The 25,134-nt window shown below is 52.6% G+C and overlaps 1 protein-coding gene across 2 annotated transcripts in view; it reads left to right on the top strand.

Moving 5' to 3' along the window:
• Positions 1–345: 345 nt before the first annotated feature.
• UNC5B (unc-5 netrin receptor B) overlaps positions 346–25,134 on the top strand; it is an 87,118-nt gene continuing 62,329 nt past the window's right edge. Inside the window, exon 1 of one of the 2 annotated variants that reach the window (XM_040242536.1) lies at positions 346–879. In XM_040242536.1, the coding sequence (XP_040098470.1) occupies positions 801–879 (79 nt within the window). In that variant the 5' untranslated portion in view covers positions 346–800. The remainder of the gene's footprint in view (positions 880–25,134) is intronic. The other variant, XM_040242537.1, reaches the window with a different exon arrangement.

The raw sequence follows: 25,134 nt of genomic DNA, 5'->3' as shown, positions 1-25,134 counted from the left end.
CAGACCAGGGAACCAAAAACGACAGAGTCCTGAGTTTAATCAGAGGAGAAAGCTGACACAGCCAAGCCAAATGGAAGCGCAAAAATACATTTCCTTAGTTTCTGGGAAGGAAAACTGGGCAGACTCCGCTTCCAGTTTCGATCCAGAGGCCGAGTTTTCCAATGCTCCGGGCCCAGCGTCTCTCGAGGACCTCCCTGAAGAGCCCCCAGCTTCGCTGAGGCCGCGCCCAAGAGGCCGTCAGTCACCCCCTCGAAAGGCCCCCTGCCGGCTCCGCCCCTGCCCACCCAAGGCCCCGCCCCGCCCCGCCCCGGCTGTGCTTGGTCCTCCTCAGCTCAAAGACTCACTAGGGTGAGCGAGCGGCAGCGCTCCGCGTTGTGGCAGGAGGCTGGGGCCGGCGAAGACGCCGGAGCTCCGGGTAGCGGAAGGCGCTTACTGGGGTTCGGACCGCGCGGCGTCAGCCGCTGCGAGCGCCGCTGAGCGCTCTAACCTTCAGTCGTGCAACTTCGTGGCCAGGACGTGAGAACCCGGAGAGCGCTCGAGTGCCGGAGCCGGAGGAGTGCAGAGAGGGGCGCGCCGGAGCCTGACCGGGGAGCGGACGCCAGGCACCCGTCGCGCTCCGAGCGCCCGGCAGCCCTCTGCGAAGCGTGGCTGCCTCTGCCCCAACGGAGGGCACGAGCTGGCGCGACCGGGCGCCGGGGAGGACGGCGAGGAGGAGGCGGCGGCGGCGGAGACGGCGGCGGCGAGGCTGGGGCCAGGGAGAGAGCCCCGGGGGAGAGGCGCCCGAGCCGGGCCGAGGGAGCATGTGGGCCCGGAGCGGAGCGCGGGGCGCGCTGCTGCTGGCGCTGCTGCTCTGCTGGGACCTGAGGCTGAGCCAAGCAGGTAGGGAGCGATCAGGCATGGGGGAGTGGGGCAAGGGAACCCTGGCGCCTCACTCTGCCCCGAAGTTGAGGTGGTCCATCGCTCTGTTAGTGCGCGCAGTTAGTGCTCTGTTAGTGGGTGCAAGGGCGCCCAAGTTCGAAGGTAGATTTCTCTGCCCCACCAAAGTGGGCGATTGGTGCAGCCAGCTCGCGGGGGGTGCGCAGGCCCTCCAGCTCCTGCCTGGAAAGGAGGGGTCGCTTCTTTTCCCTGGAATAGTATCTGATTCGGGGTCTGCGCCTCCTGGAGGACCGGCCTCCAGGGGACCCCTGGTTCCGCGCGTGCTTGGCAGCGGCTCGTAAACACACACACACACACACACAGTCCCTGCACAGGCCAGGTGTGCGCTCGCTCCCAGTTCGCTGGCAACTTCCTAGTCCAGGTCCCGGCTCGCCCAAGCTCCTAGCGCGGCACCGACCGGAATCCGCAGACTAGGAGGAGGGAGCGAGAAACCTGGGGAGCACGGGAAGCGCTGGTCCGCTCCACCAGCCGAATGAGACCGGCCTGCAGGGGCTTGGTTACCGATGAGAACAGGGCTGAGTCTTGCACGTACAGTTTTCCCCGAGATCTTGGGATTCGCGGGTCTAGAAGATTTTTTTTTTTTTGTGTGTGTTGGTGGTTGACGGGAGGAGTACGTAGCAATCTGCCTAATTTCTTTATAAATGAATCACTGACATTCTCCCCAGACGGGGGGTCGACTGGGTGCCTCGCCAGACTCCTACTCTGGACGCACCAAGGTGCCTTAAGGGAGTCGGTGGGCTAATAAAAATTAAAGCCCCTATTCCGCCTCTTCCGCGGTGGATGTGTACACGTCTCACTGGTCTGTAGCTGGGTCCGGCGCGGCTGACTGGGCTGAGTCTTCCTGGGGAGCAGGGTGGACGCATGGGAGCCATCCACCTCTCTCGCCCTCTCTCCGGAACCGAAGCACCGGGCTTTCGAGGTAGGGTGGGGAAGGGCCGTATCCTGCAGAGTCCTCTGAGTTGCGGCTGAGAATGGGGCAGGAAAATTGGTGCATAAAGTGGACAGATGACGCAGCCGCCCCCCCCCCCACCTTCCGCTGAGGTGTTGACGTCCGCCGCCCTCCTGTCCGCTCCCCGCCCCCGCCACCTTCCCACCCCCGCCCCCCCCCCAACTTGTAGTCAGAGATTCTTCACTCTGGAATTAATGATTCCCACGGCCCAAGCCCAAGTGAGGACTTGGTTTTAGCACATCCCGCCCCCCTCCTTTTTTCCCCTAGCCCTGTGTTGTAAAGTTACGACACAATCATTTGATCCACGTTAATTATGATTTGGGCAGACTCTGGTATTTAAAGCAGTGTTTTGAAGTTGGAAGGTAATGATGGGGGAGGGGGCAGGCTGCTGAATGACCAACTTTGTTTTAAAGAGTACAGTTGGATGTGGGAGGTGCTGGGCTGGGGTGTTGGTTTCTGATTTTGGGGTGTTTGACGGGACGTGATTGAAGGGTTGGGTGAAGTCTCTGTAAATGGCACACGGGCAGGATTGGGTCTTGGGAAGCTGTCTTTGACCAGCAGGGCAAGGATATAAGGAATAAATACCGAGATTACTGATGGTGAGGGGCTGGGTAGGCTGGAGAAAGACAAGACTGATTGGCCTGGAGTTCTCCAGAGCTGCAGAGTAGGCTCCCTTGGGAGGCTGGGGGTGGTCCGCCTTGCCTGCTTAACAAAGCATCCGGCCTCCACCTTCCCCAAAAGAAACCCCAGGCCCAGGGCTTTGATGGATTTGGGCACGATCGGTGCCCAGCCAGAAATGGCCTATAATACTGGGCTTTGATTTCTCACTAGCAGAGTAGAACTGGCGTTGGAATTGTGCTCATTACTTAGCACAGCAGGGGTTGCCTGCCCACCAGCCTGGAGAGGGGCCAGCCAGTGGGATCAGCCTGCTGCCTTCCCTTTGCCCTTAGAAGCCTGCCTTTAAGACAGAGAACATGCCCCTTCCTCCTACACAGCCCTTGTACTCTAAGTACAGAGCAACTTTCAGAATATTCATTAGGTCTTCCCAGCCGTCCCCCGTGAGCTCCATTGCACAGATGGGGGGAAAAAGACCAAGATGTTGCCTTTCCTCAAATCTTACCTTCACTTGACCACAGATTGCAGATTTGTATCCAAGAGTTCAATAGCCAGGCTGATTCAGTCCACTTTGAATTCGTGCTTATCGTCCCATCCACGGTCTTTCTTGGGAGTCTCTGAGCTCTCCTGAATGGGCAGGCACCTCTCTGTCCTTTCCCCTACTCCTATTCCCAGTGGATCTGGAAATGAGTTCCCTTTACAGCACTGAGAATTTTTTTTAAGCCATAAAATTTGATGGTGGAGAAATCAAACCCAGAACCATAAGCCCCAGACTCTTAGAAGATGTCAGCAACTGACTGGCCAGAGAGGACGCTTTAAAAGCTGAGGTTAACCCTGAGAATCCTCCCACCTATCCCTCAGCCTTTCCTAGAGCTATTAATGAGCCTTTCCTTGGCCTCTGGCTAGGATGGTTGAGAAGGAACCACGGTGTCATGATAACGCTTCTTTTTAAGGTGCAGTTAAAATCGGAGTTTTCCTAGTGTTTTTGCTCTGTGTGTGTGTGTATGTTGGTGGTGGCCTGTCCTTATCTTCCTGTTCAGCTCAGTCGTGTCTGACTCTTTGCGACCCCATGAATCGCAGCATGCCAGGCCTCCCTGTCCATCAACAGCTCCCGGAGTTCACCCAAACTCATGTCCATCAAGTCGGTGATGCCATCCAACCATCTCATCCTCTGTCATCTCCTTCTCCTCCTACCCCTAATCCCTCCCAGCATCAGGGTCTTTTCCAATGAGTCAACTCTTCGAATGAAGTGGCCAAAGTACTGGAGTTTTAGCTTTAGTATCATTCCTTCCAAAGAACACCCAGGACTGGTCTCCTTTAGAATGGACTGGTTGGATCTCCTTACAGTCCAAGGGACTCTCAAGAATCTTCTCCAACAGCACAGTACACTATACTAAATGCCAAGTTCACTTAAACAAATGGAAAATCAAGAGTGTCTTAAGTCTTTTTCTCATTAAAGTGAGAGTACCATTGCAGGGGAGGAATTCTGTATGTAATTTCTCTCCCCACCCCACAAGCTGGGAATTCCATAGGACAAATTAATTCTCCTCTCTTCCAATCCACTTATTTAACTGCTGAAGCTTTGGGACAGGCCCTGACCTGCCCAGGACTACCCTTGGACTCAGGAAGAGATCTGAGATTTGCACTCAGGCCTCATAAACCTCATTCTTGTCAGGGCTCCTTTATTCCACTTGGGCTGCAGACTGTCCGCGTGGGTCTGGGATTGAGATTTTGAAATCAAGGCCTGGCTAAGGCAGGCAGCTGAAGATGGAGTCGGTTTGGTAACTGAGTTGGACTGGGACTTGCAGGGGCAAGACTTGCAGGGAGCATGGACCTGGGAGAGGGCTGGGCCAAAGGTCAAGGTGAGACCCTGAGACCAGGCAAGTGCCCCAAATTAGCTTCATCCCTGGTCTTCCAACACTGATCCTCTCAGTAAAAGCCCCCACCTGCCCCAGAGAGATAAATCACAATCCAGGCTCCCTTGGTCTGCAGGACTACATATTAGCATTTTAAAGCTCTGCACTGATTTGTATGGAGGATTCCCTGATGGCTCAATGGTAAAGAATCTGCAATTCAGGAGCCCTCAGATCCCTGGGTGGGAAAGATCCCCTGGAGAAGGAAATGGCAACTCACTCCAGTATCCTTGCCTGGAAAATCCCATGGACAGAGGAGCCTGGCAGGCTACAGTCCATGGGGTCACAAGGTGTTGGACACTCATTTGTATAGCTGGAGGCAAAATACGTTTTTACATTTTTATTTTGAAGCTTTAGGGGCTCATCTCCTGCACCCGTTTTGTTGTTGAATTTTTCCTGGACTGAGGTACTGTGACCTGTTCCTGGCTGTCAGAGCAGGCTGGCAGGTCTGCCTCTCACTTCCTTACCAGCAGTATCTTCTAAGGAGGGTTTGGACTTTGGCGATGAGGCTGAAGGGGAGGTGGATCTCTTACATTCCAAGTGCTTGGTTGGTATTTCTGAATGCCCCATCCTAGAGCCTCCTCCCGGGTCTGCTGGCCAAACATATGGTCATTTGAACCTTATGGCTGGGATTAGGGTAGCAAGGAACTATCTTGAAGCCCCCTGAGGCCTGGAGGAAAGGGTTAAGGAGCAGGGGGTCATAGGTTGGGATTTAGGGGTTGCCTCTGGGTTGGTTGTAGGGAGAAACTACTCTCAAGGCAGGGAGAGAAGGATTCAGACACTAAGACCAGGGCTGGCGCTTCTGGCCTCTTCTTCCTCCTCCTCCCCAGTTTCCTAAACAGCTTCCACAAATGGAATCGTCAAAGCTGTGAAGGCAAAATGAAACCAAACAAGTGTGTTCTGTGCTTTTCTGTTACTTTCCTTTTTTTTTTTTAAGGAAAACCTAAAATACCGTAATTAGAATAATATGAGGAAGGGCTTTGCTCCTGAAGTTGGGGATGGGGCGCCACCTCCTGCCCCACCATGGGCCTGCGCTCAGCCGGGTGCCGCTGGAGCTTGGGGAGTTTACCCGCAACCTGACCGGGTGACCGAGGGCCAGGTGAGCCCCCCTCTGTGTTTTTTGAGAGAAGCCTGGCTTCCCTTTGGGAGTTGGGCGGGCGGCTGGATTGCGCTGGATTCGAACTCCGGCGGCCAGCACCAACCAGTCCAGTCACTGCGCCCGCTCAGGGCAGGCGAGTCCTCGCCGCGCCCCTGTCTCTCTGACCCTTCACTTCGGCGACGCTACTGGCAGCGAAACATTTGCTGAAGTGAAGGCATAAATCAGCCGCCTCCCAGCTCCCGCGACCCTACCCGCTTTGTTCCCTCTTCTTTATCTTAAGAAGCCCTCGGTTGCTGAAAGCTCCCGAATTTACCCTTGCGGACAAAGGGGCCCGATTAGCATCTCCGAGGCTGGCGCTGGCGGGGCTGATTCAGCTCGCGGGTACCTGGGGGACGCACGTATCTCGGCACCGACACCAACCGCTCCCCCTTTGCTTCCTCTCCTGCGTACCCCCTGGTCCTCCTCGGCCCCCTTACCACCGCCTCTACCCCGTCCCCTGCCGAGGAGCCGGGGCAGCTCTCGAACCACGGCTAAGGAGTGAGCTCGCGGAGCTTCCTTCTCACCTCCCAAAACAGGCTGACCCCAGCGTCTCGCAGCTTCCCCGCCTGCTGCTGCGCGGCTCTTTCCGAGAAAGGCAGGCTGCGGTGTGAAAGTGTGCGTGGAAGAGTGGGTCGGGGTGGGGGTGAGAATGTATATGAAGGAGGTGGGCGGAGGTGGGAAGGTGCAGTGGGAGGTGAGGGTAGCTGTGGTGTTGCGTTGGGTGCTGGGTGTGTGTGTGGCGTGAAGCGTGCAGGAGGGATGGGGGCGTGTCTTGCGTTGTGCCTTTTGCATTCGGGAGGGCGGTGCATGTGTTTGGGTTGGGGTGGGTAATGCAAGTGGGTGCAGCTGTGGTGTGTTTGTGTGTAAACAGGTGTGTGTAGCATGGGGACGGTGAGTCACCACCATACTAGGGAAGCTCCGGTGTTCTTAGGAGGTGGGAACCCAGGTGAGTGAGATTTGATCCATTTGGTCTGCATGCCAGGTTGTGGACTTGGAAGGGCAAGAAGCCCCCTCACTTGAGGGCAGGTGGAATGGATTGACCACAGGCCCTATAGCTAGCTAGACCAGGAGCTTGGGTGACTCCCCCCAGGAGGACAGGAGTCCGAGTCCTGGGGTCTCCTGCAGTCTGCTTTCCGAAAACAGTGGCAGGTCCTGTGGTTTGAAGGTCTGCTCTCTGCTCTGGGTCAGGTTCCTGCTTCAGCCCTCCAGGAGGAGTGGGGTCCTCGGGAATTTGCCAGGGAAGAAGCAAGCCGAGCTCGGATGAGTGGCATCGTCCATGGAGAGCAACATGGACAGGCATGGCTGGGCCTGGGACTCTCCGTGGATGTAAAAGAGCATGCAGGCACATACAGACACATACATGAGTCCTGGACTCCACAGTTCCTCGTTTCCTTGGTCACAAAGGGCTCCCCTGCCATCCTTAACTCTAGGATAAGGTGCGCTGTTGCAGACTAGAGAGACCTTTAGGAAAAGCATAGTCCCACCAATAAACTTATTGTTTAACAGATTATAAAACCCTCTCATAGGTAAGACCTCAGTTTGTCCTTATAAGAACCCCACTGGGGAGGCGGGTGCCACTTAGGATGCGCACTTAAGACCTGGCTCAGAACCAGAGCAGCCCTGGCCCCAGCCCTCAAAGCGGTTACTATGTGTGAGGGATGCTGATGTCCACTCCAAAGATTGGGAAGTGACATTCCAACAGCCTCTGTGGCAAATGAGGCCAATGACACTGCAGCTGACCTTTGAATAGTGTGGGGGTCGGGTGGCTGACTCCCCAGCAGTTGAAAATATCTTTGCTACATCAGCCTCAAAAATAAAGAAATTGACAAATGACTCACCCAAGAGCAGGAAGCTGAAATGGTTTGGATAGAATCAGGACTCAAAACAGTTCTTTTGATTCCACATATTGTAATCTCTAATCAAACATAAACTCATCCCCAAGCTTAAACATCTATAAAATGAAAATACAGGTACCACGTTCATTGAAAACATATCTACTTTTATGTGGACCCACACAGTTCAAGGCCGTGTTGTTCAGGGGTCAACTGTCTATTCTAGGAAGAGAGCCTTGGGGCTTCCTGGAGAGGGTGGTGTGAGCCAGACCTTGACTCTCTTTTTCGGGTCTTTCTAAGAGCATTGCTGAAGAGGAGACAGATGGGGACAGGGGTGCCCACCTGAGATGTCTCCAAATCTTGAGAAGTTGGCCCTGCCAGCATCTGCAAGGGCTCCATCCTGTGTGGACACCAATCCTTGCTGAGCCAGACTTCCATCCTGGCCCTCCCAGGTTCAGCTGAAGGGGTGGTGCCTCTCTCAACTACCTCTGAGTAGTTGCAGCTTGGGGCTGGCACTTGAGAGGAAAAGATTTCTTATTCTTTGATTTGCTCTCTGTGGTTCTTGAGGATGGAGTGAGCCCAGAAAACACTTTTTAAGCATTGATAGGAATTACTTTGGGGATGGAGGTGTGGGAAGGTATACTGTTTTGCCTTCTGCCAGGCCTCCACCAGAGGACACAGAGTGAATGAAGTACAAGCGAAGGACAGAATCCTCAGCCCAGCTACTGCCATGAGCTAGTTGGAGAGGACAAGCTCAATTGTCAACACCTCTAGGAATCCCCAGCCCCTCCAACCCCTCTCCTCACAGAGGACCCTCAGAACCTCAGCTGCAGGTGCATGGTGTGGCCAACTGAGGTTCTGAGGAGATTAATATTGCCAGCATTGCCACTCACTAACCCTGTGGCTTCGGGCAGCTCACCTAACTCTTCTTTGCCTTAGTTTCCTCACCTATAAAATGGGGGTAATGATAGTTTTGTCCTCACAGGGTTGTTTTGGGGCTCACGTGACCTGATGTATGATAAAGCACTTAGCCCAGGGCCTGGCACACAATGAACTCAGGGAGCACTCAGGCACAGCCCTGCGATGCCAGAGACGACCGCCTCCAGAAGGCCAGGAGGTTCAGGGCCTGGAGTCCGGGCGACTCCTGCCCTGGGAGTTGGGAGGTTCTGGCTTTTGCTCTTTCTCTGCTGTGTAACCTTAGGCAAGTGATTTCTTTCTCTGGGTCCTCTCTGTAAATTCAGGATGGGGGAAAGGCAGAAGGATAATCCATCCTTAAGGGCTCTAGGATTTTTGGTCTGGTTCCATCTGAAGAGGCCCCAGCAAGAGACAGAGGTAACCAAGGCCCAGAACCACTGTGTTTACAGAGGCCCCTCTCGAAAGTCAATGTATTGACTGGAATGCCCTTGTGAGCATTATGCGGCCCTGGGTCTCTCTCTCTCTAAAGCTATAAATCACCCTCTGGGACCTCAGTCCCTTTTTCCTGTTTCATAAGCATCTCCTGCCTCATAGATGGAGAACCCCAGATGCTAAGCAGGGCTGGGGAGACAGAGAAGGCCCCCACTGGCAAAGGCACCCTGAGCATATGAACAAAGAGGTACTTGCTCCCCTGACCCTGCCACCCCCACCAAGGCCAGGGAGGCCCTGTGTGGGGGTGTGGTAGGAAGACACTGTCCAGACCTGGCCATCCCACTCACTGTTTCATTTCCAGGGGTGGAGTGTAGTTGAACTCAGGATTGGGGGATTAAGAATCCTGTCCCCACACCAGGTATTGGAAACACAAATACACTCAGCCTTAAAACTTGGTACACATGGAGGTTCATTTGATAGGAGGAAGTACTGGGTCAGAGGTGGGCAAAGCCCTGGCCTGACCCTTGGATTGGTTTGTGTTGCTTCTTGAATCATGAGTCATGTGCCAGGCTTGTGGTGCTGGAGTGGGGTCTGGCATGATGTTTAGAGGGTGGGCTGTGCAGTCAGACTACTTGGGTTCAAATCCTGGCTATTCCAGCATTTGGCTGTGTATCCTGGAGCAAGTTACCTACCCTCTCTGAGCTTTAGTTTCTTCATTCGTAAAGGAGGAGTGGTAACAGTGCCAATCCCATCAGATCCTTGTGGGGATGAATGAAATAATGTATGCAAGTGCTTTGCACATTCTAAAGCACTCAGTAACACTCACTGTCCTCCTCCTTCTCATTGTTGTTGGTGCCAAGTATCGAGGGATACAACAGGAAGTCCTTCAGGTGTTGACAGAAGGCTCTTGTGGACCCAGGTGGTTGGTTAAGGAAGGCTTCCTGGAGGAGGGAAGGATGGTACTTAACTGGCCTTGAAGGATAAGCAGAGCTCAGGTGAACAAAAAGGGCATTCTTGGTATGGGGTGTGTATATTAAAGTGTGGGGTGGGAATGTCTGACATATCCACCCGTGAAATGGATTTTGAATTCAGCCATCTGATCATCTGACAAAACAAGACTTCGGGAGCCAGGGGTCCTTTCCTGGTGGAAAGAGCCAAGGCTTTGGAATTAGAAGGATTTGACTCTTACTGAGTGGCAGGGCTGTGTGGCTGAACCTCTGTGTACCCTAGTATCCCCATCTGTGGGGTGGGGATGACCCCCCTGCCTTCTTGGGATGGTGATGTGACGTGAGATAGACATGCGGTCCTGGCACAGAGCAGGTTCCATTGATTTCCCGTGGCCTTCCTCCTGCTTGCCTCCCCCCCACCCCCAGTCTGGTTCTCCCCCTGGCTGGGCCTGGGCCCTGCTTCTCTCCCTGTACATCTCTGGGCAGGGGTCAGAGAGCTCCTGGTGGTAGCTTCCTGGTTGACCAGAGAGTCAGGGAGAGGGGCAAGAAGGAGGCCGCCTTTTCTGTCCCTGAGGCCTACCTGGGCCTGGTGGATATCAAGAGATATACCTAAGATCTGGGAGGAACATCTGCTGAGATCACCCAGGAGCCTGCAACCCCCAGAGGCCTTGAGTAGCATTACTGGTGTCAGGAGACGGAGCTGAAGACAAGCAGCTCTGTAATGCGATCAGAGGTGCCCGCCTGCCCAGCCTGGGCCTGGGCACCCATGGAGGATGAAGAACTTACAAGAAGTTGAGCGGGCGTTCTAGGAATGCTGTTCCTGGCTCCCTCCCCATCCCACCTTTGCGCATTCTGTGATACTCTGCAGGACAGAGTGAGACTCAGAGACGGGACTCAGGTGTGACATGGGATAGAGTGGGGAATGCCTTATGGAGCAGCTTCCCACCCTTCGTTTTCCTTGTCATTCAAGCCAGGGCCCTGGGGGTGAGGAGGCAGGGTCAATGAGTGGAGGCAGGATGAGGTCGAAACAACTAGATGATGGGCAAGCCGCTGCGACTCGCCATGCCTAGGGAGACTGGGTATGATTTGGCTGATTTTGCTCAATCACGTGTCCCTGGTCCACAGCACCATCCCAGGCACAAAGAGAGAGCTTGATAAACACTTGTAGGGCAGATGAATGAGGAATTCATGCAGGCCTTCCTCACTCAGGAGGTTGCTGTGACTCACTCCCTGCCACACTTTGGACTTGCTACTGTTTTAGAAGAGTCTCACTGCTTTGCTTATAGCCCCCACCCTACCCCCGCTTTGCCTGCTTCTCTCCCTTCATTTTCTCCTGCTTTCCATCTTTGATCACTTACTGTGCATGGGGTACCATGGAAATCAGAGCCAAGTCTTCAGCGGTCAGAACCCTGAGGTAAGAAAGAATTTATTCATGAAATCCAGGGGAGCCACAAAGAATTGATCAAGGACTGCAGTCAAGTGCCCTTTGTGCCTGCGTTCAGAGGAAGCAGACTGGCAGACATTTGCTGGCTGGTAAACGTTGTACTTACCTGCAAGGTGGCCTTCACGAGGCCCATCTGGCTGGTCCAGGCCCTTTAAAGATGTTTGTTTCCAGTTTGCAGCCCCAAGCCCATTGAACATTCCCCTCTACCTTGCTGTCTAGTGGCTCAAGACAATGTCCGTTGCAGATGCACTGGTCCTGAGACCTGAGAGTAGGCAAGGGCTGAGACAGTATATCTGAAAGTTCATTGGCAGGATCCCTCCGAAGACCTCAGCCCTCCAGAACAGCTGCCACCAGCATCTTGGCAGGAGCTGGGTTTGATGCAGGGGAGCAGTTTTGGCTGCAGAGTCTGGCTAAGGCACGCTCCCCCTTCATCCAATGTTAACATTCAGAGAGCATCCCTGGGAGATTAAATATCCCCGGCGCTTAGCCGAGGCAGCAGTAGTCCGAGCCCCACTGCCACCCTCACAGCTGGGCATCTGCTGGCTCTTGCCAGGAGTCCCCAACACTGATCTGGAACTCCTGCTTGGCAGCACGAGATAGCCAGAGCTGATCCATACATCTGATCTGGATCCACTTTTTCCTGCTGGTGCACCCCACTCTGTGCAGACGCACACATACAAAAAGAACTCATAGTTGAGGATCAGGAAACCTGGATTCTAATCCTAGCCATGCAGCTAATCTGCTGTGTGTCATTGAGCTAATCCCATTCCCTCCTTGGGCTTCAGTGTCTTCACCTGTCCAGTGGAAGATGGTCTGCCCTAGAATCAGTAAACTGGGTTCAAGTCCTGGCTCCGACCACTCACTCACTCCCCGAGCCTGCATCGCCTCACTGTGAATTGGGGCCTGATTGGTTGTTGTTGGGGGGATGAAATGAGATGGGGCATGGCCAGTAAAGGTCAGCTCCTTTTTGTTTCTACCTGGGAGGAAATCAATCTGCAAACCACTGATTACACTCCTCCTTTATTTCCAATATTACCCTATTGACACATCAAGTATTCGACCTAAGGTTCGGGATGGCCCACAGGGTTGACCTGATGAGCTACCTGGGGGTTACATCAAGAGGGGAAGCCTGCATTGTCATATGCATTTGGAAAGAGCACTGGACTAGGAGTCTGGAAGCTACAGCCCTGAGACCAACTCTGTCTTTGTGTGACAACCAAATCACTCGCCCACTCTGAGCCTCAGTTTACCCATCAGTAAAAGGAATAAAAGAAGCCGAATGCTAGGCAGGGCTCAGGGAGAAAATGCCTGGACAGGTGCTTTGGAAACTTCTCCAAACCCCAGGGGCTGCTGATCTGAGTAGGAAGGAGGCCCACACAGCAAGGTCTATCCCCAGGGGCTGTTCAGTACATCCTGGGAGCTGCTCACTGTGGGGCAGGTAGGAGAGGGCCCGCGTTTCCACTTCCCTGGCTGGAACCTCCCCCTGCAGGTGGGCCCTGGCTTCTCCCTGTGGCCTGGCTGGCCCTGGCTATTGAGCTGGATGACAAGAGTTTGGGTCGCTTCCCATCCCTCTCTGCTCCATTCTCCAGAGCTGGGGAGGCTGGGGTACCACGTCAGGGAAGGTTAGTGTCAGGCTGGGTTTGATGTGTCCGAGCCAGCACGCCATCTGCCATGCCCACCAGAAGTTACGTAATCCCTCGGCCGACTGCCTGTTCTTAGAAAACAGGACAGGCAGGACCAGCAGAGAGTGGAGGTTAGTTTTCTTCCCTACACTTTGTTCCCTCACAGCCTACCACCTTCCTGGACCCATCTTCATTTTCCGAGTTGTTTCCACACTGTCCAGAGCCTGAGACATAAATGCTGGGACTGAGCCAGGCTGAGGTTGGAAGGGGACGAGGCAGTCCTTGAGGGCTGCTTGCTGCCTGGCCTGGGGGCAGCCTGCTGGAGCAGTCCTTACAGCCTTCTCACATCTTTCCTCTGCTGAGCTCAGGCGGAATGGACTGAGGAGGGCAGCTCAGGGTTCAGGAAAGTAGGGGCAGACCCTCCCTCCAGTTCCTGCAGAGGTGTTCCTCTTCTAACACCTTATCAAATATTAAGCATTTTAATTGTATCTAAATAACAGCTAAATAATGCTACCCATGTATTGCTATGGCCTTTGTAATCACTGAGACCCAAAATTCAATCCTGTCTCTTTTATTTGCTAGCTTTGTGATGTTGGTAAGGCAGCTTCACCAATGTTGGCCTCAGTTTCCTTATCTATGAAGTGGGAATGATAATGCAATTCATTCACTTATCACTGTTTGATAAAGGGGTTCACATCAGTATCCTGAGGATCAAATCAGACAATAATGCATGTAGAGGACAGAGAGCGTTCAATAAGTGGTAGCTGTCATCATTGGTATCGAATTCCAGCCTTTTTGAAGAAAATGATATATAATGACTAAATCTTTTTTATTCTAGAAAAGCAAAGTTGGTTCAAGACTAATCCATTAATATTAATAACATGTGCCAAATTAGTATCGTATACCATATTAATGAATCTAAGGAAACAAAATCATGTGATTATATCTATAAATGCTGAAAATGCCTTGGACAAAATTCAACACTTATTCATGATATAAACATTCAAGAAAATAGGAATGAAAAATAGTTTGGGCAGGAGGAGAAGGGGACGACCGAGGATGAGATGGCTGGATGGCATCACTGACTCAATGGACGCGAGTCTGAGTGAACTCCGAGAGTTGGTGATGGACAGGGAGGCCTGGTGTGCTGCGATTCATGGGGTCGCAAAGAGTCAGACACGACTGAGCGACTGAACTGAAATGAACTGAACTGAACTGATATGTTGTTGTTGTTTAGTTGCTAAGTTGTATCCTGCTCTTTTGCAGCCTCATGGACTGTGGCCTGCCAGGCTTCTGTCCATGGGATTTCCCAGGCAAGAATACTGGAGTAGGTTGCTATTCCCTTCTCCAGGGGATCTTCCCCACCCAGGGATCAAACCCACGTCTCCTGCGTTGCAGGTGGATTCTTTACCACTGAGCCACCAGGGAAAACCCATATATATATATATCCTGATCCTAAAGCCAGTATCTTGTTTAATGAGAAAATACTAAAACCATTTTGATTAAGATCAGTATAAAGCATGGACACCCACCATTTTTCTTACACTCAACACTGCTAGAAGTATTAGCCAATGTAATTAAACAAGAGAGATCAATTAGAGGCCCAAGAATGGATAAAGAAGTAAAACTATCCCTACTGATATTAAAACATACTGTAATCCCTGTATAATTAAAATAATGTGAAACTTGTTGCCTGAATTGGCAGATAAACCAGTCGCAAATAAGAGAAAGCCCAGAATTAGACCCATATGCATATGAAAATATAGTATATACAGAGGTGACATCCTAGATCACCGGGGTAAAAACAGACTTTTAAATAAATGCTGCTTGGACAACTGAGTTGCCATTTAGAAAATGATAATCTTTGATTCATATTTTACACCAAAGAGAAAAACAAACTTTAAATGGATTAGGAATCGAAATGTAAACAGAGGTATCATACAGGTAGTACTAGATGGAAATTCAGGTGAATTCTCTTTAATGTTGGGGTGTATGGATGCGTGCTTACTCAGTTGTGTCTGACTCTTTTTGACCCTGTGGACTGTAGCCCACCAGGCTCCTCTGCCCATGGGGATTCTCCAGGCAAGAATACTGGAATGGGTTGCCACACCCTCCTCCAGGGATTTTCCCCACCCAGGGATTGAAACTGCATCTCCTGTTTCGGCAGGCAGATTCTTTACTACTGAGCCACCCGGGAAGCCCAGTGTTGGGGTAGGGAAAGGCTTTCTATGACTCAAAATCCAGAGAAAATAAAATTAAAACTTGCTCATTTTTATTACATAAAATTTTTAAAAATTTACAATTAAGCACCCTAAGGAAAGTCAAATACAAATATTTGACAAATGAGGAGGAAATGTTCATAATATATGCTACAGACAAAAGACTAATATCCCTAATACATAAAACACTCTTAACTATTGAGGACCAAAAAACTTGATTATAAAGTAGAAAAAGGGGACTTCCCTGGTATTCCAGTGGCTGACTCCACACTCCCAACATTGGGGGCGCAGGTTTGATCCATGGTCAGGGAACTAGATCCCACATTCTACAACTGAAGATCCCTCAACTAAGACCAGGTGCGATAAAAATTAAAAAAAAATTTTTTTTTTAAGTGGGAAAAGACATGAACAAACAATTCACAAAATAAGATATTAACAGTGACACTCAAACACATGAAAAAAGATGTTACAACTCATTCATATTTAGAAACAAATTGAAACAACTCTGAGATACCACTTCTTACAAGACTAGAAAAAATCAAAAATTGTGACCAAACATTCCACTAGTTTGTGGGGAACAGGCACTTTTAGACACTGCTGTTGGAAATGGAAATTGGTATAATCCTTTGGAGAGCTAATACAGCAATACTTGACAAACTTCATATATGCTTTATTTTTCGGCCGAACAGTCCTACTTCTAGAACTCTACCCTTAAAGTACACTTTTATCAATATAAAAATACTTATGCTCGTGGTGAATGATTATAGCATTATTTGTAATTCCAAAATATTGGAAGTAACCTGAACACCCTGGTAGAGGAGCTGAATAAACTATGATACAACCACACATTGGAGTACTGTGCAGCTGTAAAAAATGATCCTAAAACTCTCTAAGAACTGATATGGTGAGATTCCTAGGACATACTGACAAGTAAAGGTAAAAAAAGCAAACCACGAAATAGTGTCTAAAGGCTGCTCCCTTTCATGTAAGAAAGAAGTAGATATAAGACCAGGCTGGACCCAGACCTCTTTTCTCCATCTTTTTTCATGGCTTCCTGATGGCGTTCTGTTTGCTCATCAAATGCCCAGTTCCGGTCTGCTTAAAGATCTGGGCAGTGATCCCTGCATGAGGAGACAGATTTCCTGTGCTCGAGAAAGATAGAAAGGAGAGAGGCAGGACCCACAAGTCGCCTGAATTGTGACTCCTGGCTCCATGTGGTCCTGCAGCCCCCTGGGACTCACTTTCCTCTTCTACTGAATGAGGGATAATGAATCCTACACCATTGGCTACACAGGCAGGAGGTGGGACCAACATAATTATTCATGTATGCAAAGGGCTTTGCATGATGTGGAATATGTTATTTATTATCTACTTCCATAAGGCTCTGTACCTTGCTCCTTGGGGCTCAGGTGGGTATTAGATCCTCCTTTCCAGTCCCTTGTGACATACATGTACGTGCACACACACTCCATTCTGTACTGTACACCCCCACTCAGAGCTGTGGAAGATGTGGAGGTGGTTGCTTAATTTGTTGTTTCCTTTACCTGTGAGGGTCCCATCCACATACTCTCCACTGCCCATCATGTGTGCTTCAGGCCCTCTGGGCCCCCGGCCTCCCTCCTGCTCTTGGGCCTGCTCTTTTGCCCATATTGGCCAGTTTGAACCCATTGTGCTATTTAGTTCTTAAAGATTGAAGGCAGAAGGAAAAGGGGATGACAGAGGATAAGATAGTTGGATGGCATCACCGACTCGATGGACATGAGTTTGAGCAAGCTCCAGGAGATGGTGATGGACAGGGAAGCCTGGTGTGCTGCAGTCAATGGGGTTGCAAAGAGTTGGACACAACTGAGTGACTGAACTGAATTGAATATCTCTGGGAGGAAGACCCTAGCAAAGGAGCAAAATGGGGCTTGGAGACGTGAAGTGATCCCTGCTAATCTCCCAGCTTTGGTGTCAGAGCCTAGTCTAGATCTAACCTTAGCCTCTGGACTCCAAATCTAGTGCTTCTTCCAGGATCCTTCTCTGCATCTACTCTCCAGGGCTGGGACCAGGTTTTATCCTCTGTGTACTTCCCTGGATGTCCCAGTGAGCGCTGGCTGCTTAATGATAATTCATGGAGTGATGGGTGAGTAGACAGAACTTGGAGCTCCTTTGTGAAATGCAGAATCTTCCAGCCATGTGATTCTGGCCTCACTAAAAGGGCTTTTCTCATATGTTCCTCCCCATGCACCCATATAGTCATATGTTCATGTGGGAGCATGGGGAGGAGCCTGCAGGGGGCTGTCTGTGCTCCTTAGGCCCCCTGCAGGTCCAGTGGTCTGGGGGGAAGGGGCCAAGCCAGACATCAGTCTCCGCAGAGCAGGAGGGGCTTTGGGCAGGCAGTGGAGAGTGTAATTACCAGAAGGTCATGGTCCGAGCCCTGAGAACTCTGCTTGCCAATCAATAAGTCATTTATTATGCCCTTGACAGCATGTTCCTCTGCCCCACCCTGGGTTCTTGCAGCTTGCAGAGGGAAGGGCAAGGCCAGCAGAGAGTCTGGCCTCTCCAGGGAGAGGGGCTGCTGGGAGCCAGAAGTAAACCATCCTCCCGTCTCCTCATCACAGCCCACTGGACCAGAGCGGCTGCCCAAGCCCTCAGGCACCCTGATCACTGCTGAAGAAAGCTGGCTGAACGGAAGTTCCCAGGTACTTGGGTATCTCTGTCTCACTACCCTGGACTTCCTTTCCAAGGCTCCTTTCCAGGAATTGTAGTGCTTTCAGGGAGGGTGCAGTCCTAGGAACCACAGCCTGGTAGACCTTAGAAAGGGTTTCATGAGGGCCCAGTGTCCCCTTAGCTTGAGCAGGAGCTGGTGGTGTGAATCAGGCACGTGCTATTTTTGGCTCTCCGGCCCACCACATGTCAATATGGTGTCCATTGCCCACAGGTGTGGAGTATTGCATGCAGAAAGCACCTTCACAAACGAAGCTGAGCTTCTCAACAACCTCAGAATGTCATCCGGCTGAGTGCTTGCACCCCTGGCTTACAGCTGGGGGATCTGAGGCAGAGGGAGGGGGTTGACATGCCCATGGCATCTCTGGACTGGCTTGGCTGCTGCCTGATTTTCCACCCTTACCAGCCCTTCTCCACTCTTAACGTGGCTGAGAAAGATTAACAGGCTTTCTAGATTCTTCTAGATTGTCCTTCCAGGGCAAAAACCTGTCTTACCTCCAGGTTTTAGCCCAGGAAATTCAGCAGGAGATCAAGAGGGGCTATCAGGGCTTTAGCAGCATGCCACGCTTCCCTGGTCCTTCACTATCCCCTGGAGTTTGGTCATGTCCATTGAGTCGGTGATGCTATCTAACCATTGCAGTCCATGGAGTCGCAAAGAGTCGGATATGACTTAGCAACTAAATAATATCAGTGCTCTAGCTCTCGTTGGCCCAAGAGGGTAGTGGGCACATGCTGTTCAGGAAACAGGAACTCTCCTCGCCTCACTGCATGGCCTGGGAGGGAAGCTGCTGACACAGGTCCTGGCCTTTCCAAGGTGGGAATGAGGGTTGAGCAAGAACAAGCCGTGGCTGCTTTCAGTGGTGTGTCCACAGAGTGACTCGGTGGCCCAGCTTGCCTCTCCAGGGCACAGATGTTCCAGAAACAGCCAGCCACCTTCTCTCTGCCCACACTGCCCTCCCCTCAACATCCCGCCTCTGATCCTGAGCACCTGGGCTACCCACTCCCTGCCCGGGATATACCGTATCTTCCCTTGTATGGTCACCAATGGTGGACAGCAGAGATCAGCCTTCCACATAAGGGAAATTCCAGATCCCACTAAATTCTAAATTCCAAATTCCACCGCCTTATCTGGCACCATTCTTTCTGACATTTGATGGGCTTCCTGGTGTGGGACGAAGGACCTCCCCACCCTCAGAGAGACAATGGGGGGGTCCACTTTCCTGCCACCCAAGCCCACGCCACCTACCCGACCCTCTCCCCGCCACCCCACAGTGTGTCATGACCTTGTACGCTGGCTGGAACACACAGGTTGTTGATAACAGAGAAAAAGAGCAGCAGGGAATTGGAGGGAAGGGTGGATGCTGGGCCTGACAGTGACTCATGTTGGAGTCATGGTCCTGTTTAACCCTTTGTGAACTGAGATACCACACCAATTGCTACCTGTCGCTAAAGCCAGTTTCCCCATCTGTTACCTAAGGGGGCTGGACCAGGAAACTCAGAGGACCCTGTCAGCTTTCAGGTGTACATTTTCTAAAATCTGTGCACTCCAGCCACCTGCTGAATTTCCTGAGAACCCAAGGAGGGCAGCTGTGGCATCACTAGCCTCCCCTCAGCATTTCCTGTCTGAACAGGTCATGTAAGCAGGGGTTTTGATGAGAGTGTGGCTCTGCAGCTGACAGACGCAGCTCCCACGTCAGTGAACATGCCTTTGTACAGGGTACTCTCACCACTGACATCCACGTGGTGTGCTCCTTCCTGTCATCTGGGTCCCAGCTGGGATGTCCCTGGCTCAGAGGGTCCTTCCGCACTGCCACTGCTCGGCCTCGTTTACTTTTTTCTTAGTGCTTATTACCATTGGGAATTATGTTTTGTGTATGTGCTTATGTGCTTGCTGGATCATCGTCTGGCATCCCTCCAGCATGTCAACTCCATGAGGGTAGGGCCGTGCCACTCTCCTAGTACTGTACCCTCCAGATCCGGGACAGTGCCTGGCACAGACACAGTGCCTGTGCTCAGTGAACGAATAACTGGGGTTGTACCTAAGAATCGCCTAGAGTTTTTTTTCAAAATTTACATGTGTGGCCTTTGCCCCTAGCAACTCTGGCTCAGGAAGTCTGGGCATATGAATTTAGACAGAGCACCTCAGGGGATTCAGGTGCACACCTCTTGTTTGGTTCTTAGCCTTGGCTGATCAGTGGGATCACTGCTGCCTGGTTCTCACCCAGAGATTCTGACTTAACTGGACTTAGAATCTGGCCTGGCCATTTTGTGCTTTAAAAGCAATTCCATTGGTTCTGTTGTACTGCTAATGTAAAGGCCTCAGAACCCTATTTTCTCCGAGGCCTCTCGGATCCAAAGGTCCGCGATTCTTGGAAAGCCTTGCAAGGTTAAGCCGCACTTTCTTCCCAACTTCCAATGGGGGTCAGCTCCTTGTCCTACTCTCCTGCACAGATAAAGAAAGTGATAACCCTGCTTGACCCTTGTGGATGAGTTGGGAGCATTGCCGGGGATCCCACAGTCCCTCTCCAGTGACTTCCTGGGAGTGACTGGTGGCTCTCTGCACTGTCCCACCTCCTTTTCCTGGCAAGATTTTGGCTGAGCTGTGTTGGAACCTGTCTCTTCCTCTCCCCTGATAGCACACAGTTTTAAATAAGATCTTCATTTACCAGAAGTTCACACCACAGCTTATGTGTTATATGAGAAGCAGCAATCTTGTGTTCGTGGGGGAAATGCTCTGGGACGCGATCAAGGGGGCCTGGAGGAGGAGAGCTACTGCAGAGGGGGTGCAGGAGGGAGGAGGAACCCAGGGAATCCGAGCTGGCGCCCGCCCCAGCCCTGGCAGTGCCATGCTCCTCTGGGCTCCGCGCAATGGGTGGGGGAGGTGCCACCACGCTGCAAGCTGACCTCATGGCTGCTGGGGGTGGGGGGGTGGGGAGGGAATGTCATGTCCACACCCGCTCTGCCAACTGGTGCCCACAGGTCTGTTCTGGGTCATTTATGTGTCTTCCGTTGGTTGCTCTTGCTGTTGACGTGTCAGCCGCCTCCCATCTTGCCTCAAAGACTGGGGTAAGGAAGGGGTTTGGTGGCCACGGACAGACACCACCCCTCCCCCATGGCCATCCCGCCTCCCTTCTTCTCAGCCCAGACTGTGCAGCATCTAAATCAATAAACAAATTCCAGTTGCACAGCACTTAAACATTTCCGGGGTTTTTTCCATGCAGTCTTCCCAGCTGCTCTGTGAGGTGGGTGTGATCACCTTGCTTACGCAGGGGAAGAAACTGAGGCGGGGGTGGGGGGTTTGAGTACCTCGAAAAAGCAAAGCTGTGACCTTGTGCCAGAGATTCTTCTCTGCTCTGCCTGCACCTGGAGGGGGACTGGAGAGCAGGGCAGGGAGTTGTCACATCTCAGTGGTCCGTGGTGTTTTTAATCCAGTGGCGTTTGCTTGTTCTGCTGGTGTGAAAGCTGACAGACCAAGGATCAGGTACCAGAGTGCCCTGTGCCCTTGAGCAAGGCTGCTTTTCCCTCTGGGCCTCAGTTTCCCCAAAAGTGAGCCAAAAGAATTGGGAAAGGTAGTCTCTTGGGAAGGTGCTGCCCGTCAGCTTTTCCTTGCAGGGGGGAGATGTGGGGAGAGGGTCCCGCGGTGGCCCCATCACGGGGTGCATGGTACAAGGCCAATGTGCTGGCAATAAATACTGAGTTGACAGATGCTAAGCCGCATCCCCAGCCTCTGAATAAATAAAAAGTTGCTCAGAATAACAGCCCGGAAAATGCTGGGGCTCCAGCCAGCTCTCACCTTCACCCCTCCCACTGGCTGTGCCTTTGTGCCTCCCCTCCCCCTCCCTTGTCCATCACTCACTCTAGCCCCAAAGACGGGCATTGTCCCAAACTGGCTTTAGCTCATGGCCTGCCCCCTACCTCACCCCACCCCCAGCTGCTGCAGCAGCTAATGAGGACCAGGTCCTGAAGATGACAGCTGGGGGACAGGCCAGCCAGGCCCTCATGGGGCTGGGGTCAGGAGTACACAGGGGAGCATGCCTTTAATCCCCAGTGCCAGCCAGAAGCCTTTCTTTGTGGATACTCCCTGGCATATCTGGCCCCCACCCTGGGAGATGGAGTAGCCAGAACCCAATAGGAGGCTGGTCCACTCACTACTTCTGGCTAAGGCCACCAGGATATTAGGACCAGAGTGCACTTCTGCCCTGAACCTGGGGTGTTTCCAGATAGATGGCTCACACTTGGTTTGATGTTTCTCTGATATGTGTATGAGCGTTTCCTGTCCCCCACCTGTTGGGTCAAGTGTCAAGTTACGGCATATTAGAGCAAAAAATACGTCTCCCTCATTTTACAGAGAAAGAAACTGAGGTCCCAAGGTAGTGACGGGATGGTGAGGACACCTACCCAGGGTCACACCTACCCAGACAAATGACAGAACCTGGATTTGAACCCACAGCTAGGGTCTCTGCCCTTAACCCCACTGACTGTCCTTCTCCACGGGCCTTCGTTGGGGCCCCACAAAGATGACGCCTCATCCTTGGGATTTAGCCCAGCCCCAGAGGAGAAAGTCCAGGCCAGGCTGTCAGGGCTCCTTGGTGCTATATGCTTGGTTTATGGCCTACTCTGGGAAAACATTGCATCATCAGAAAAGCTGCTTTCCACTCTAGCAGAGGGACCGCTGCATGTAGGGAGCCAGTGCTAAGAAGCAAAACCTCTTGCATGGGGTTTCTTTGGCTTCCAAGCTGTGTGAGAACCAGTGGGGAAGCCTCTTGGGTGGAGAGACCAGAGAGAACATAGCCCCCTTGCGGGTTTCCACAGACATGTCTACGGAGGGTGCCAGTAGTGCAGTGCAAGAGGCGGTGGGGCTTTTAATCCCCATTCTACAGGTGAGAGCACCGAGGCACGGCCAGTGAGGAACTTGGTGGGAGTCTTACGATCCAGCCAGTTCTGGGCTGCAGGGTCTAGGGACTCACCTCAGTGCCCCTTCCCTGTTCTCTCGGGGAGGTCCCAGGGCCAGTCTGAACAAGTAGGGCTTAAGAGCCAGGCTAGAGGGGGGAAGACTTGCTTCTAGACCTCCTCCCAGGCAAGGCCAGATTCCCACTGATTTCGTCTCTGCTGGCCCAGACCAGACCTGCACGGCCCCCTTCCTCCCCGGTGCCCAGGGCGCCCGCCGCTGCCCCTCCCACTGCAGCTGCAGGGCCCCTCTGCTGCAGGACTCCTGCCCTGCTGCTGCCGCTGCCTCTGACATTCCGCCCCAGAAGATAAGGATCCTGTCTGGCGCCTGAGTGCTTTTTTTCTCCTGCTTTCCGAATCTGTTCCCTGATTATCTGCAGACAGCCCCTCACTAGGGGGGCCACCTGGGAGGGGGCTCAGAGCAGGGAGAAAGGCATGGGGGTGGAGGGAATCAGGAGGCTTGCAGCCACCCATCTGGGGTCGTGGCAGCCGTTGACTAAGCCCCCACTGCAACCTGAGCACCCAGCTCAGTGGAGAGCTTAGGACTGCTTTCTCTGGGTGGAGTGACCCACTTGAGTGGAAAGAAGGGGTATGCGAGCTAGGGCCTGGGATGGGGACAGAGGGTGGGGTCACTGCCGTGGTCAGCGTTCCTCAGCATTGGGCCTGGACAATACCCAGAGGGGATGTGGTGGAGGCTGCAGCCAGCCAGACGGCCACATCCTGTGGGCGACGCTGGCCCTTCCCAGGCCAGACAGGGTCTAAGGACACTTAGGGACAGGAGAGGGAGCGTGCTGGAGGGCTCCCAGAGCCCAGCCTCCAGCTCCAGGGACTAGTGTCAGAGAACAGCCAGGGCTAGCATGGCCCCCTGGCCTCAGCCTGAAGAGGAAAGGCATCCCGCTTCCCTGGTGGCTCAGACAGTAAAGAATCTGCCTACAGTGAAGGAGATCCAGGTTCGATCCCTGGGTCAGGAAGATCCCCTGGAAATGGCAACCCACTCCAGTATTCCTACATAGAGGATTCTGTGGACAGAGGAGCCTGTCTAGCTATAGAACATGGGGTCGCCAAGAGTTGGACATGACTGAGCACCATCACAGAAGCCCAGCCTTCTCAGGCCAGGGCTTCCCTGGAGAGCATCCGGTTATATCAAGCAGTGTCCAGACAAGGAGACCATTCAGAAAGAGAAGGGATTGGGCTCATCTCATCCTCTAGCAAGTCAGATGCGATTCTATCTTCCAGGGGTCAGGAGTCTGCATTGCGGGCCCCACTTACTGGGATTTGGGAGCCTACACTTTACTGCTAACATACTGTGTGATCTTGGGCAAGTTCCTTTCCCTTTCTGGGTCTTAACATTCTTCCACAATAAACTGGGGAGGCAGCCTATGTGGAATGAGGACACACAGCCTATGTGGAATGAGGACACACAGCCTTCTCTCAGTGGGAACGGGAGAGGACAGCACAGGCCTGGGTTCACAGACATCGCCTCTCTAAGCCTTGTCAGACCTCCAAGGGTTCTTGTGAAGACTGAATGAGATGTAGGAGGTGGATACCCTGGCTTGGAGTAGGTGCTCCCTAAATACAAGGATGGCCAGCTGTTAGCAGCACAGGCTGGGAAACCCAGGACTGGCACAGCTGCTGCAGGAGCCTGGGCTGTGGAGTGTCAGGAGGCTGAGGGGCCAGCCCTCTCTCTTCATGAGTATTTGCTTGTGCAGGCTTTGGAAAAAGCCCCACACCTTCCCTGCCCCCCGGCCTCTACTTGTCATCCCCTCCCCCAACCCCTAAAACCATTTGGGGGAGGGGAAGCGATGCAAGATCATTTTTTATGGCTTCCTGGCCCCAGAGCCAGAGGGCTGAGGATCTGGTGGTGTGGGCTGGATTCCTGAGCCTCCCCCTCGGAGCCTTCAGCTCATAAATATGAAGCCCAGGGCTGGGAGGAGCTGGCCGTTAAGCTGTCAGCGGATTGCCCACTTAGAAAGTCGTAAAGCATTTCTCGGAGCTCCTGGGAGCTGGCCCAGGTCTCTCCCACCTCGCCCTGATGGGCAGTGGTCTCCTCTTCTGAGTGTGCTGGGCTCCCTCTGCCCAAATCCCCGTTGAAACTCACCAGTCACTCCCACCACTAGCTGTGCCTTGGTTTTTCCTCTGTGCACAGGAAGTCTGGGGAGATGGATGGGGAGGCCCAGGCTCAGGGCTCCCTGGGGGTTCTTTGAAGGTCAGTGGAGATTTCAAGAGGTTGTAGAGGGTTCTGCTCCTGCATTTCTCCTCCTGAGAACAGGGAAACCCCCATCATTTCTAATTCCCTTCTCTGTGCCTAGCCTAAGTGGACCCAGAACCTGCCCAAGGACCTCTCAAAATTGCAGTTAGGGAGAGAAGGTGGATGCCTAGGAGGGGAGAGCTCACATTTTCTGTAGCTCAGAGGAAGAGTGTCTCCAAGGCTGGGATGCAGGAAGGCTTCCTTGAGGAAGCAGGTATGTGGGGGCAAATGGGGTGGAGCACAGCTCAGAGTCAAGGCAGAGGCCAAG

This window comes from Oryx dammah, unplaced genomic scaffold, assembly GCF_014754425.2.
Source record: "Oryx dammah isolate SB20612 unplaced genomic scaffold, SCBI_Odam_1.1 HiC_scaffold_6, whole genome shotgun sequence".
NCBI classification, from domain to species: domain Eukaryota; kingdom Metazoa; phylum Chordata; class Mammalia; order Artiodactyla; family Bovidae; genus Oryx; species Oryx dammah.
Note: the sequence above shows the minus strand (reverse complement) of the source record. Positions and strands in the feature narration are given on the sequence as shown.